This window comes from Grampus griseus (genome assembly GCF_964374135.1).
Source record: "Grampus griseus genome assembly, chromosome: 8".
Classification (NCBI taxonomy): domain Eukaryota; kingdom Metazoa; phylum Chordata; class Mammalia; order Artiodactyla; family Delphinidae; genus Grampus; species Grampus griseus.
The window spans coordinates 101,304,840-101,317,741 of NC_139002.1; the positions used below are offsets into that span (position 1 = coordinate 101,304,840).

Sequence of the window (12,902 nt, forward strand, 5' to 3'; positions counted from 1 at the left end):
CAGTTCCGGAGCGGAGCTCTTAACCACGAGGCTACCCAGCTTTCAATGCCAGACAGTGTGACGTGCAAACATTGTGACTTTGGGGGTGGACATTTATAGATTCAACTTCCCAGCATTTCATCTTTCAAAACCCTCTTAGCCACTTAAGACACCACGTGGCCAGATAGAGGTCTGGAGCAAAAGCCCCACTGGTCTGAACCTCACGGTCTTATCTCAAAGTCCAGCCACGGCTCTCTGATCAAACACACTGATTTTCTGCTTATTTACCAAAATGACTCTTTATGACAACAGCTGACAGCAGTGCTGCTGTGAGAAAGCCGACCCCAAGCTCTGTTCTGTTTTTAACTATTAAGGGACACGGCAGAAACCTCTTGAGAAGCTGAAGTAGAGAAAGCCCGAGGCCAATGGCGGGGGGCAGGAAATGTTCGTTTCAGCTGAAGTCAGGTTTACATGAAATTCCGACTTCAAAGTCCATGAAAGTGAGGGCCGTGAAAGCAGGTTTCAAAGGAAACGTTTGTGATCAGGGAAAAGCCTGTAACCTGGCCAGTAGAGGAGTCCCAGCAAGGACAGCTGTCATCTTTCTCCTGTCGTTGAAAGCAAAGCTCGCGAAGATGAAAAGCCCCAGCGAGTTCTTCTAAGCTCCGCAGACTTTATGTGAATCCCCGTGCCTGGCTGCATGAATTCTACCTCCTTCTGTGCTGGCTGCCGGTAAATGCTTACTGAGTGAATAGATGTGATGCATCCGGTGTATAACAGGTCCTTTGGGGAAAGGGGTCAAATCCCAATCGTCTTTAAATCTTGAGACACTTAATAAATGTTGAAGTACATCGTACTAGAAAAAAGTGCTGCGTTGGAAACGCAAACACTGTGAGAGTCTAAGCTGCTCCCAAAAGGACGAGGAGTATGCAGCCACGTGAGAGCTGGGAAGCCAGTCAGAAGCTCCTGCCGTCATCTCTCTATTGTATGTGCCAGGCATACTGTGCAGGGGACCTTCCCGGGTCCCCAGGGGATGTGAAGTCTAGCAGAAGCCCAGTACTGTGGGAGTTGAAATGGGGGTGCCCGGCACCGCAGGAGGGCACTGAGCCCAGACCCAGAGGCTCAGGGTGTCTGAGGTAGTGACTCAAAGGCCCAGAAAAACGGGGGGCAGAAAGAGTGTTGGGGAGAATTGTGAAGACAGGAGCAGGGACCAACATCATGAATTTGGGTACCAGCAAGCGCTCTGGTATGCGTGGGGCGACAGGTGCACATGGGAAAGCCGTGGGTGCTGAAATGTCAGCAGGTCATGGCAGCCTTGGGTGCTAAGACAAAGACATGAACTTCACCCTGAAAGCCAAGAGGAGCCTCTGAAGAATTATAAGCAGGGGAGTAACATGATCCGATTTTTCTTTTAGACTGGCCTCTACTTAAAGCTCACTCCCTCTGTGGAGGAAAAGGTCTAAGACAGGCGGACCCGTAAATAATGGTGGCAACTGCAGTCAATAATGGAAACCTAAGATGTCAGGGATGTTAAGGAGGGGGGTGCTGGTGTGGCGACCAGATGGTTACAGAGCTGATCAGAGGCAGAGAAAACTCGACGGGGGTCCGGTTGGCAGGGTGAGGGGAGGCGCAGGTGGGCCCAGTGCTGGAAAGCAGGCTTGAGAATCAGCAGCCCCAAGAGGTTGCCCAGAGAGTCCAGAACGAGAAAAATAAAGAGCCCAGGACAGGTCCTCGGGAAATTCTGCCACTTGTGAGCTCGCAGGAAGAGACAAGGCCATAAGGGGCCTGGGAAGGTCGTCCTAACCATGCAGACAGAAGAGAAATCACTAGGGAATTCCCTAGCGGTCCAGTGGTTAGGACTTGGCACTTTCACGGCTGCGGTCTGGGTTCAGTCCCTGGTCGGGGAACTGAGATCCCGCAAGCTGTGCAGTGAGGTCAGAAAAAAAGAAAAAGAGGGCTTCCCTGGTGGCGCAGTGGTTGGGAGTCCGCCTGCCAGTGCAGGGGACACGGGTTTGGGCCCTGGTCCGGGAGGATCCCACATGCCGCGGAGCAACTAGGCCTGTGCGCCACAGCTGCTGAGCCCGCGTGCCACAACTACTGAGCCCGTGTGCCACAACTGCTGAGCCCGCGTGCCACAACTGCTGAGCCCGCGCGCCTAGAGCCCGTGCTCCGCAGCGGGAGGGGCCACCACAGTGAGAGGCCCGAACACGGCGGTGAGGAGGGGCCCCCACTCACTGCAGCTAGAGAGAGTCTGCGTGCAGCAACGAAGACCCAACGCCTCCAAAAAACAAACAAACAAACAAATAAATAAATCTCAAAAAAAATAAGTCTTTTAAAAAAAAAAGAAAGAAAGAAAAAGAAAAAAGAGAGAAATCACTAAGCCAGGGGAGGAGGGGGATTCCAGGAGGGAGAGGACACAGCACCAAATGCCCTGAGACTACCCTGGGCAGAATGAAGGATGAGCAAGAACCCCTCTGGGTGGAGACGGGGGAAGCCCCATAGCAGTGGGTGGGGCACTGGCATGAGTGGGACACGAGGAAGAGGTGATAGAGAAAGCAGGTGACCTTTCCAAGCAGGTTGGCTCTACAAGGACAACACCACAGCAAGGGCGGGAGGGGCTGAAGGAGGGTTGCTTTAAAGGGGGAAGGGCGAGAGCGTATCTATTTGCCGAAAGGAGATGCCAAGATAGAGGTGGGGTGCTGAGGAGAGCAGGGGTGACTGAGGGAGGTGAGGGAAGGGTATGCACAGAACCCCTGGAGGGATAAGGCTAATGCCGGGATGGAGGAGGTGGGGGGGCGGCGTCTGTGGGGGCGAAGGGACAGGAAACCCCAATACTCCCCAGTGACGAACAGTGACTGCTCCAGCTGGTGGTGCCACGTGAGATGCAGGCTCGGTGGCGAGTTTAACATTTCAGGAGAAGCTAGGCTATTCCTCTTGACCACGTTCCCGATTCTCTGGAAATCTCCTGATTTTTAAATGTTCGCAACTACCTCAAATACAGTGAGCCCCAACCCTGACTATGGCCCAAATTAAGATCCCCATGACCAGGATTTCCACTTCCCACAGTTACTTCCTCTCATCTCCCCCTTCACGTGGGCGTCTCCCCTCTGGAGAAAGCATTTCCGTTACAGGATCCAAAATACTTTTTCCTCAACTCTGCGGATCTTCACTAGAAGTAGCTACTAATCCTTAAGTTCTAAGTCTCTGGTCTCTGCCCCGCCCTGAATTCAACAGATACTGTCCTGTAAGCCGTGTGAATGTTCCTCATATGCCACACATGTTAACAGCCTTACATACAAAGAAACCCTTGAGACTCCTTTAGAAGGAGTCAATTATATTCTTCTAATTCTTCTGTGTTTTCCACAGGCTTTTCAAACAGCTGAAAGGAGAGAGGAAGACTTGAATTTCTAGGTCCTAGAGAGGAAGGTGGGGGGGCCCTGGTGCTCCGAGCCAGCTCTCTCCTGAGTGTGGCTTCTGGTCCAGGGAGGCATGGTCATCTGCACAGGCTCCCATGAGCCTCATGTCTGGATGGAGGTATCATTATTACAATTAAAGTTATCATTCTTTCGGGGCCCACGAAACTTCTCTCACCTGTGTTTGGGGTGGAGACTAACTCTGCCCGGGCTTGGCTGGTGGCTTCCTCAAGTTTATTCTGGTCTTTGCATTCCAGGGCTGATGGCTGTGGTGCATTCTAACAACAAGGACAAGGGTTGTTACCAGTAGCACATCAAATCACCCAACCAATTAACGTTTCTCAAATGCCTAATATATAAAAAAAACGAGGAGCCCCACGTTTACGCCCCACCGCATCTCAGTCCAGCCTACCCATCACTAGGAAGCTCTGCCTGTAGGAGAGATAACAGGATCTTAAGAAGGGAGCTGGCATCAGCTGAAAGACATCCTTCTGTGAAAGTCCAGTGACCCTCATAGAAAGGGGACAATGCCATCTCAGGTTCATCAGTACAGCAGACCCAGTCCCTGGCCTCAAGGGTTTGGCGGTGGCAGAAGAAAAGAGATAAGGTGCAATTCAATACTGAGGAACAAGATGTTGTCAAGTGAGGAACGTGTAGAAAGGAGGGTGTGTTACTGTCCACTCTGCATCTTTTCTCTGTACCACAACTGACCCGGATGCCATGCGGCAGGAGCTCTAACCAGTGGATTGAATTCCACTAAGAGTTCCTGAAGCCTATGTGGTAGATCTCCAACGCAAGGGTCACCACCATCTCAGAGTAGGGGGTCCCCTGAGGAAGGAAAGCCTACCTGAGCACGGAATTCCCTGGCCAATGCCAGAATCCTGACTGGCAACAACATGGAAACCAGTTTGTGGAGAACAGAGTTACTATCAGTAGCTTCCACAGGCTGTTCCTTTCAGGTGTTTGCTCAAGTTGAACATCAGCCCAAGAAATTACTCTTTCTTGGGAGAAAGTAACTTGGAGATTGATGAAAGAATGAGTCTGGATCTTCAACTTCAAATTGGTCAATTTTCTTATTCATGCTTTCCTCTTCCAGGTGATCTATCCTCACCATAAGTAACAAGCACATCCCTCATTAGACTTTCCTAAGGGCCGAGACCATGGATTATTTGTCTTTGTATCCCTGTTTATAGAGCCTAGCACATTGTCCCAGGCACTCTGGAAAAGTTTGTGGCTTGAATAGATGACTGACAAAGGAAGGAAGGAAGGAAGGAAGGAAGGAAGGAAGGAAGGAAGGAAGGAAGGAAGGGAGGGAGGGAGGGAGGGAGGGAGGGAGGGAGGGAGGGAGGAGGAAGGAAGGAAGGAATATTTTTTTGACTGAATGATACTTGCATTTCTTTAACAACCACTGACATGAAAACTGAGACACAGAGAGCTTAAGTAACTTGCCCAAGGTCACACAGCTAGGAAGTCGCAGAGCTGGGATTTGAACCCAGGCCACCTGGTTCATGAACCCACACGCAAAACTATTAAACCATCCACTTATGTTTCCCAGCATATACTAGAAAATATGAAAGAAAAACAAAGTCCAAGGCAAAGTGACCAAAATATCCAAAAGAAGAAGTTATCCTGAAGAAAATATGGTTCTTTGCTAATTATATCGATTGCCTCGCACTGTCCTGTTGGCAGAACTCATAGCCTGAACTAGAGCACTTTAGAAACGAGAGAATAATATTACTGCACTGGCAAAACAAAGGTTCTGTGGTAGCTGGACTGGATAAAGGGGTAAAAACCAAATTCGGTCTCAATTGACTTTAGGAAAGGAGATAATCAAATCAGCAAGCAAACGGTTTTCTGATACAAATAGGAAATTAATCTGATACAAATAGGAAATTAACCTGAAACCATCAGAACAAGTCCCCCTGCCTTAAAATCCTATGATCCCTCTAAAAATGTAAGCCTCGGAAGGAAGCCACTATTAAATACAGCCGTACTGAGTGGTGAGTCCAATTCAATCCCCAGAGATTAATATTAAGGCACTAAGTGGTTCTAAGGTGTGTCTTGTTAGTAACAGAGAACAGTGTCCAGAGGAAACTTTCAGGGAGAAAAATCCTTTCACAGCCACCATTTTGGTGTCTTCCTGAGTACAGAGGATGAGAAAAATAGAACAAGGAACCCAAGACATCGAGGTGGAGATGGGGAAGAGAAAGAGTCATGAAATTAAATGGTGTAAAAATTTAAATGCTCTTAAAGCTTTTCCTTTTCAAAGGGACTCTCCGGGCTTCCCTGGTGGCGCAGTGGTTGAGATCCCGCCTGCCGATGCAGGGCACGCGGGTTCTTGCCCCGCTCCGGGAAGATCCCACATGCCGCGGAGCGGCTGGGCCCGTGAGCCATGGCCGCTGAGCCTGCGCGTCCGGAGCCTGTGCTCCACAACGGGAGAGGCTACAACATTGAGAGGCCCGCGTACCGCAAAAAACAAACGAACAAAAACAAACAAACAAAAGGGACTCCCCGGCACTTCCCTGGCGGTCCAGTGGTTAAGACTCCACGCTTCCACTGCAGGGGGCGCAGGGTTCCATCACTGCTCAGAGAACTAAGATCCCGCATGCTGCACAGTGTGGCCAAAACAAATAAAAAATAAATAAAAGGGACTCCTCTGTGGAAAACATTGTACTAGATGACGTGTGAGCTTGGAAAAGATTAAGGCAGGATCCAGCTGGTGGTACAGCTTCTGATGTACCAGAAGATAAGCCTGGCATCATCTAAGTCAAGCAAGGGACAAAACCAACGACTGCTGCTGACGTGTCCCACGCTGATCAAAGGAGAAACCCAGAGGCCGGGAGCAGAGAATGCACTGCTGTGTCAGACCAGACAATTGGCATCATCATTCCAGGGCATGACCACTGTGTGGCAGGAACGGACGTGAAGGAAGGGCAGGCTGTGGCCAAAGAACTCTTTGGAGCCATTCCAGAGAAGAGAGGATGGGGGACTGGGTGGGGCATTCCCCAGAGGCCCTCCAAGACCCCAGACGCTGGCGTTTTACATCTAAAAGGTACAGTGAAGTGTGTGGAGAAAACTGATACATAACGAGATTCCCCTGCAAAAGGGTAGAGACCGGCTTAGTTACTCACTCCCTGTAAAATAGTAACAAAGCACACAGTGGTTAAATAGTGTTATTACTGTACATGTTATTATGTTACTAATGTGAATCGCTCACAGTTTCCTGGCCAGGAAGATTGAACTGAAGTTTTTATTTTAACAAGGAAATCATGTTTTTTTGACCAACACATTGGTAAAAAATAAAAGAGCTCAATAAAAACAAATAAGGGTATAGAGAAAGCAGGGGCTTTCATACCCAGAATGTACATAGATACTGCCTTTTGGGAGGGCGATTGGGAGCAGCTATTAAAATGTTAAATGCATGTGCTCCTTCGCCCAGCAATTCCATTGCTAGGTATCTGAGTGAAATCCTTGTACATGTGCTCAAAATGGCGTGTGCTGGGGTGTTCCTAGACACGGGAAACAACATGCAACATACAATATTTCATCTAGGCTATGCAATATTTCACAACAGTGAAGGAGAATGAAGCAGATCTGTATTTACCTACACAGAACATCTCCAAAACATATTGTTAAGGGGAAAAAAGCAAATTGCAAAACAATACGCTATGGTCTTTTTTTTTTTTTTATGGCTGCGTTGGGTCTTCGTTGCTGCGCGCGTGTCTCTGGGAGAGAAGCTGGGGGGTTGATAAAATATGCCCAGAGGCAGGGTCAGCTCTCCTAGGCCAGGGAAAAAGGAAGAGGTGTCTGCAGTTGGGCAGCTCCAGTGCCACTCCCCAGGCCTTGAGAAGGGATTGAGAACCAAGTACGGAAGGAGGGAAGGGGACAGCCAAGCTCTGGTCTGGCTTCGGAGGCCTGGGTCCTCAGGGCTACCAAGGAGAGTTCCCTTCCTGCACGGGGCCACTTAGAATGATGATGGCTGAGAGCCAACAAGTAGGGTGACAGAGGGACAGAGAGTAAGAGGAAAGTGAGTGGAAGGAAGGAAGATTAGAGAGGAAAGGAGCTCGTGGAGGAGCAGACGTTGCTCCACCTTGGCCAAAAGCGGGGAGCCCGTCTCTCCCTTCAAGTGTCCTCTGGCGCCAGAGCAAGGCCCAGCAGCCCTGACTGTGCTGGGAGCTATGTGAGAGCCTGCCCTTCCTCAGCATCCTCACTTCCCCTCCTTCTGCCCCTCTGTCCCCGACACCAGGGCACCTGATTTCTGCTTTGCTTCCGGTCTGAGCTGAACGGAATAGGGAATAGGACAGGTGAAGTGACTCCAGAGAGGTCTAACCTGAAAAAGCAGCACTGAGACGAAGCTTACCATAGTCATCATTTTACAGTATACACATAGATCAAATCATTACCTTGTACACCTAAAGCTAACGCAACATTACATGTCAATTGCATGTCAATAAAACTGGAAAAAGAAAAAGTGGAACTGAATTTGTGGTTTACTCAAGAGATTAAACATACAGTTTAAGGAGAGAGGGTTAAGGGAATCCTGTAACCCAGAACAGCCTGCCTCCACAGAATGATGGCAAGGAGCGGGCCCTGGGGTACACACAGAGGAATGACTCAATAATAGTGAAATGGCGGACACCCTTAAAAAGCCAGTAAGGGAGAGATTTCAGGCTCGGGCAGCCTCTCCTGAGGCTTTCAGATCATCCCTCAGAGGCCCCAGGGATGCCCCAGCTGACCCTGAGCCAGCCAGCGTCATGTGATGCCAGTTCACACGGGTGCTGGGAGGCAAAGGTAATCTAATTATTCTGGAAAGTCATGTTTGCTAGGGAAGACTGGCTCTGTTAAAGATCAGTGTCAGGTTTGAACCTGTTCTTCCCAGACCCACGTGCTGTACCTCAGAGAGCAAGACAGGGAGAAACGCAGGGCGGTGTGAGCAGCTTTGCAGAGGTCTGATGACTTATAACATCCAAGTGGGTTTAAAACCACCATTGCCCAGTTGATGGACTGGACCTCAAGCTAAAGAATCACCTCCACTTCATTTCTTTTCCACTTTGAACTCAGAGAATCAACGGGGAGATTCCTGACCCACCACTTCACATAGTAAATAATCCTTTCAATAGAGAATGGATAAACAACAAGGTCCTACCGTATAGCACAGGGAACTATATTCAATATCCTGTGATAAACCATAATGGAAAAGAATATGAAAAAGAACGTACATATATGGGGCTTCCCTGGTGGCACAGTGGTTAAGAATCTGCCTGCCAATGCAGGGGACACGGGTTCAAGCCCTGATCTGGGAAGATCCCACATGCCACAGAGCAAATAAGCCCGTGTGCCACAACTACTGAGCCTGAGCTCTAGAGTCTGCGAGCCACAACTACTGAGCCCGTGTGCCACAACTACTGAAGCCCGCGCGCCTAGAGCCTGTGCTCTGCAACAAGAGAAGCCACCGCAATGAGAAGCCCGTGCACCGCAACGAAGAGTAGCCCCCGCTCGCCGCAACTAGAGAAAGGCTGCATGCAGCAATGAAGACCCAATGCAGCCATAAATAAATAAATAAATTTATTTTTTTTAAAAGAATGTGTGTGTATATATATATATATATGTATAACCGAATCACTTTGCTGTACAGCAGAAATTAACACATTGTAAATCAACTATACTTGAATAAAAAAAAATTTTAATTATTAAAATAATAATGCTTTCTTCTCGCTCTCGGCTGGCAAGTCCTTCCCAGCTCAGGAGCCTGCTCTGTGAACAAGGAACCAGCATAAGGCACCTGGGTCAGCTACCATTTGCACAAGTCTGCATGGGGCTGGCAATGGTGTTTCTCTCTTGGCAACTCGAGGTGTACATTGCTTAAACACATGGCATTGCTTTAAAATACACAATTCCCCAGGAGATTTCTGATCTCAATGCCTCCAAATCTTTCTTTTTCTTTCTTTTTTCTTTTTTCAAATCTACTTTCTAGAAGGACTTTGCCCAAACCTGAGAAGATAAACACATTTGGCAAACCCCAGCCTCACTGTCCTCAACAGAGACTTGGAAACGCCCTGAAAGGCGTGGATGTGAGTGCCATGTGCTCAGACACCACATGTGCTCCCCTGCTCACATGTCACTATTTCACAGCCAAGTGCTTCCCAGCAAAATACACAAGGGCTTTGTCTCAATCTGCAACAGTCTGCACTGGCATCGGAGCCACTGTCCCTGTGTCTGTCCAGCTCAGAAAGAACAGCTGGGTGGAGGGTGGCAGTGAGCTGCCATGGAGAGAGGGTCAGCCCCACCTTGCTTCAGGGGGAAAACACAACTCTGCACACCCTGGCTGGGATTTCTGGTCACAAATCTCACTAGGAAGGAAGGGATGGGGGAGAAAAATGACGGTGATTTTTTTTTGTATTGCTCCCTTAATAAAACAAAGCCTAGGGACTTCTCTGGTGGCTCAGTGGTTAAGAATCCTCCTGCCAATGCAGGCGACACAGGTTCGAGCCCTGGTCCAGGAAGATCCCACATGCCACAAAGAAACTAAGCCTGTGTGCCACAACTAACTGAAGCCCGCGCGCCTAGAGCCTGTGCTCCGCAACAAGAGAAGCCACAACAAAGCGTAAACCCCGCTCGACACAACTAGAGAAAGCCCGCGCGCAGCAAGGAAGATGCAATGCAGCCAAATAAATAAATAAATAAATAATAAATAACAAAGCCTGGTCAGGGCATCAGAATCTCACCCGAGGGACTTCCCTGGTGGTCCAATGGTTAAGACTCTGTGCTCCCAGTGCAGGGGGCCCAGGTTCGATCCCTGGTCAGGGAACTAGATCCCTCATGCCACAACTAAAAGAGTCTGAATGCCACAACTAAAGATCCCACTTGCTGTAACAAAGATCCCACGTGCCCCAACTAAGACCCGGTGCAGCCAAATAAATAAATATATTTTTTAAAGATTTATTTATTATTTATTTATTTTTGGTTTTGGCTGTGTCGGGTCTTAGTTGCGGCACGCGGGCACTTCGTTGCAGCGCGCAGGCTTCTCTCTAGTTGTGGCCCACAGGCTCCAGGGCATGTGGGCTCTGTAGTTGTGACGCGCAGGTTCCAGAGTGCGTGGGCCCTATAGTTTGCAGCTCGCAGGCTCTCTAGTTGAGGTGTGCAAGCTCAGTAGTTGTGGCACGCGGGCTTAGTTGTCCTGCGGCATGTGGTATCTTAGTTCCCTGACCAGGGATCAAACTGGCCTCCCCTGCATTGTAAGGCGGATTCTCTACCACCAGACCACCAGGTAAGTCCCTAAATAAATATTAAAAAAAAAAAAAAGAATCGCATCCGAAAGATGCATTTTGTAATACAAACAAAATAATCAATTGGGAACAGAATAATCAAAGGTCACACTTTCCAGACTTAACTGACATTTCAGGTGTCCGTCACCGGTACTGGACCAAACTGACCAGATTTGGGGACCCTCCTCCTCCTTCACACCCCAGCTTTCTTCCCCTCCCCCTTCATCAACTGCAATTCTTGGCCATCAAATCTCTGCTGTAATTCTGGTGGGGGCCATCTCCAACCCACCCGTGACCTACCTGCATCTCCCACCAAAGCCCCACAGGTCTCTTCCCCACTCAGCACCCCCTCTGAAGCAGCCACCCCACATTTCTTAGATCAGTTCTTCACTTTTTCAGTCTCCAAGCCTTTTTTTTTAATTGAAGTATCGTTGATTTATAATGTTGTGTTAGTTTCAGATGTATAGCTAAGTGATTCCATTACATATATAAATATATATATATATACATTTCTTTTTCAGATTCTTTTCCATTATAGGTTATTACAAGATTGAGTCTCCAAGCTTTTGCTTTACCTCCTTTTCCACCCCAACAAGGCAGTCCCACATGCTGGAAAAGTGTGGATTTTGAAGTTTGCTGACTTTCCATCCTTTACTGAAGTTAGGTCAGGCCCATGAACAGCTCAAGGAGAGCAGCTGATTTGCACAACTTGCGTAATAACTTGTTAGGGAATCATTTCTGGTGTTTGTTTCTTTGGTTTGCTTTTGGATTTCATTTTGTTTGTTTTCGTTGGATTGTTTTCACCCAAAGTCTAAGAGAATGCATTGGAGATCAGGGAAATATGCGGTAATGGACAGAAGGAAAATAGGAGTCCGTGTCGCTAAGGGGAAGGGTATTAAGTGATAAGACAGTGACAGGAGGGCTGATGGAGTTTCTGCCACAAGCTGTGCACCATTTGCCTGGCACTGCGCTGGCGATATGATGGTGGATGAGCTGACCGCCTCCCTCCCTCACGGAGCTGACAGTCTGATGCGGAGGCAGCTAGACAAGCAACCAGTTACTGATGATCTAATGTGAACAGTGCTGAGAACAGGAAAGTACAGAGCAACGCGGGTGCACAGACTGTGGGGGGAGGACGGGGGGCGCTGTTTGTGTGTCAGGGGAAGAAGACTTCCAGGAGGAAGTGCTCCCTAAGCTGAAACCCAAAGGATTGCGGAAGAGAAGCTTGTTGAAAGCCAGGGGGCCAGAGAGCAGGAGATGAAAGAGCTGGGTGTGGCTGGAGAGGCCGGCTTGAGGCTGCAGGGGCGGACAAGGACCAGAGTTAAAAAGAGGGGAGTGCCAAACTGGAAATAACCCAAATGTGTTTCAACAGTTTAATGGATAAACAAACTAGGGTACATTCATACAATGGAATAATACTCAGCAATAAAAAGGAATGAATTATCAATATACACAACTTGGATAAAGTTCAAGTTCATTATGCTGAATGAAATAAACCAGTCTTAGGTTACCGACCACATGATCTGTGCGATTCCTTTAATATGACATTCTCAAAAAGACAAAACTATACTGAGGGAGAACAGATTTGTGGTTGCCAGGGAATCGAGGGATGGTGTGACTATAAAGGGAGAGCTAAGGGTTTCAGGGCGTGGGGAGGTTTTCCTGATTGTGGTGGTAATTACGTGAATCGATACAGGTGTTATTGAATAAAATTCATAAAAGTATAAAAAAAATAGGGGAGTGCTCGAGGACTCCCTGGGGCCTTGGGTGGAGCCCGAAAGGCTGAGACACGCCCAGAGCCACCTCCAAGACCTTATCTTCCCTCTGTGAACCTACATGCTGTCTCTATAAAGCATCCCTGGCCAACTCTTCACTCACTTAGTGAGAAGGGGCCCATCCACATCAGAGCAAAGGGAGCGGCAGACACGCCCCACCCCCCGTGTTTTTTCCTGTACTTATTTCAGCCACCAGAAAAGCCCTATCAGTTCTCCACGATTACATAACAAGAACAGGGCAAGCAATCTTTGGGGGACGCACGGATTCCAGACGTTTCCCCTTTAAAAAATCGCAAAACACCGAAAGTGTGTGTGAGCAAAACATGCAGTGCAGGCTGTTTCCCTGGGTTGCTGGCAAGGTCTGGAATCACCATCCAGTGGCAAGAATCCTGTTAGCCCAAGGTGTTTATTTCCTTTTGATAAACAGTAACGTGTAATTTCCCATTTTTAGGGACAATAATTACTTCAAACAA

At 48.4% G+C, this 12,902-nt stretch overlaps 1 protein-coding gene across 1 annotated transcript in view; it reads right to left on the reverse strand.

The window, feature by feature from the left end:
• AHNAK (AHNAK nucleoprotein) overlaps positions 1-12,902 on the reverse strand; it is a 92,127-nt gene that overhangs the window by 31,668 nt on the left and 47,557 nt on the right. The window contains exon 5 of the mRNA XM_082659421.1: positions 3,568-3,667. Within this exon, the coding sequence (XP_082515547.1) occupies positions 3,568-3,667 (100 nt within the window). The remainder of the gene's footprint in view (positions 1-3,567; positions 3,668-12,902) is intronic.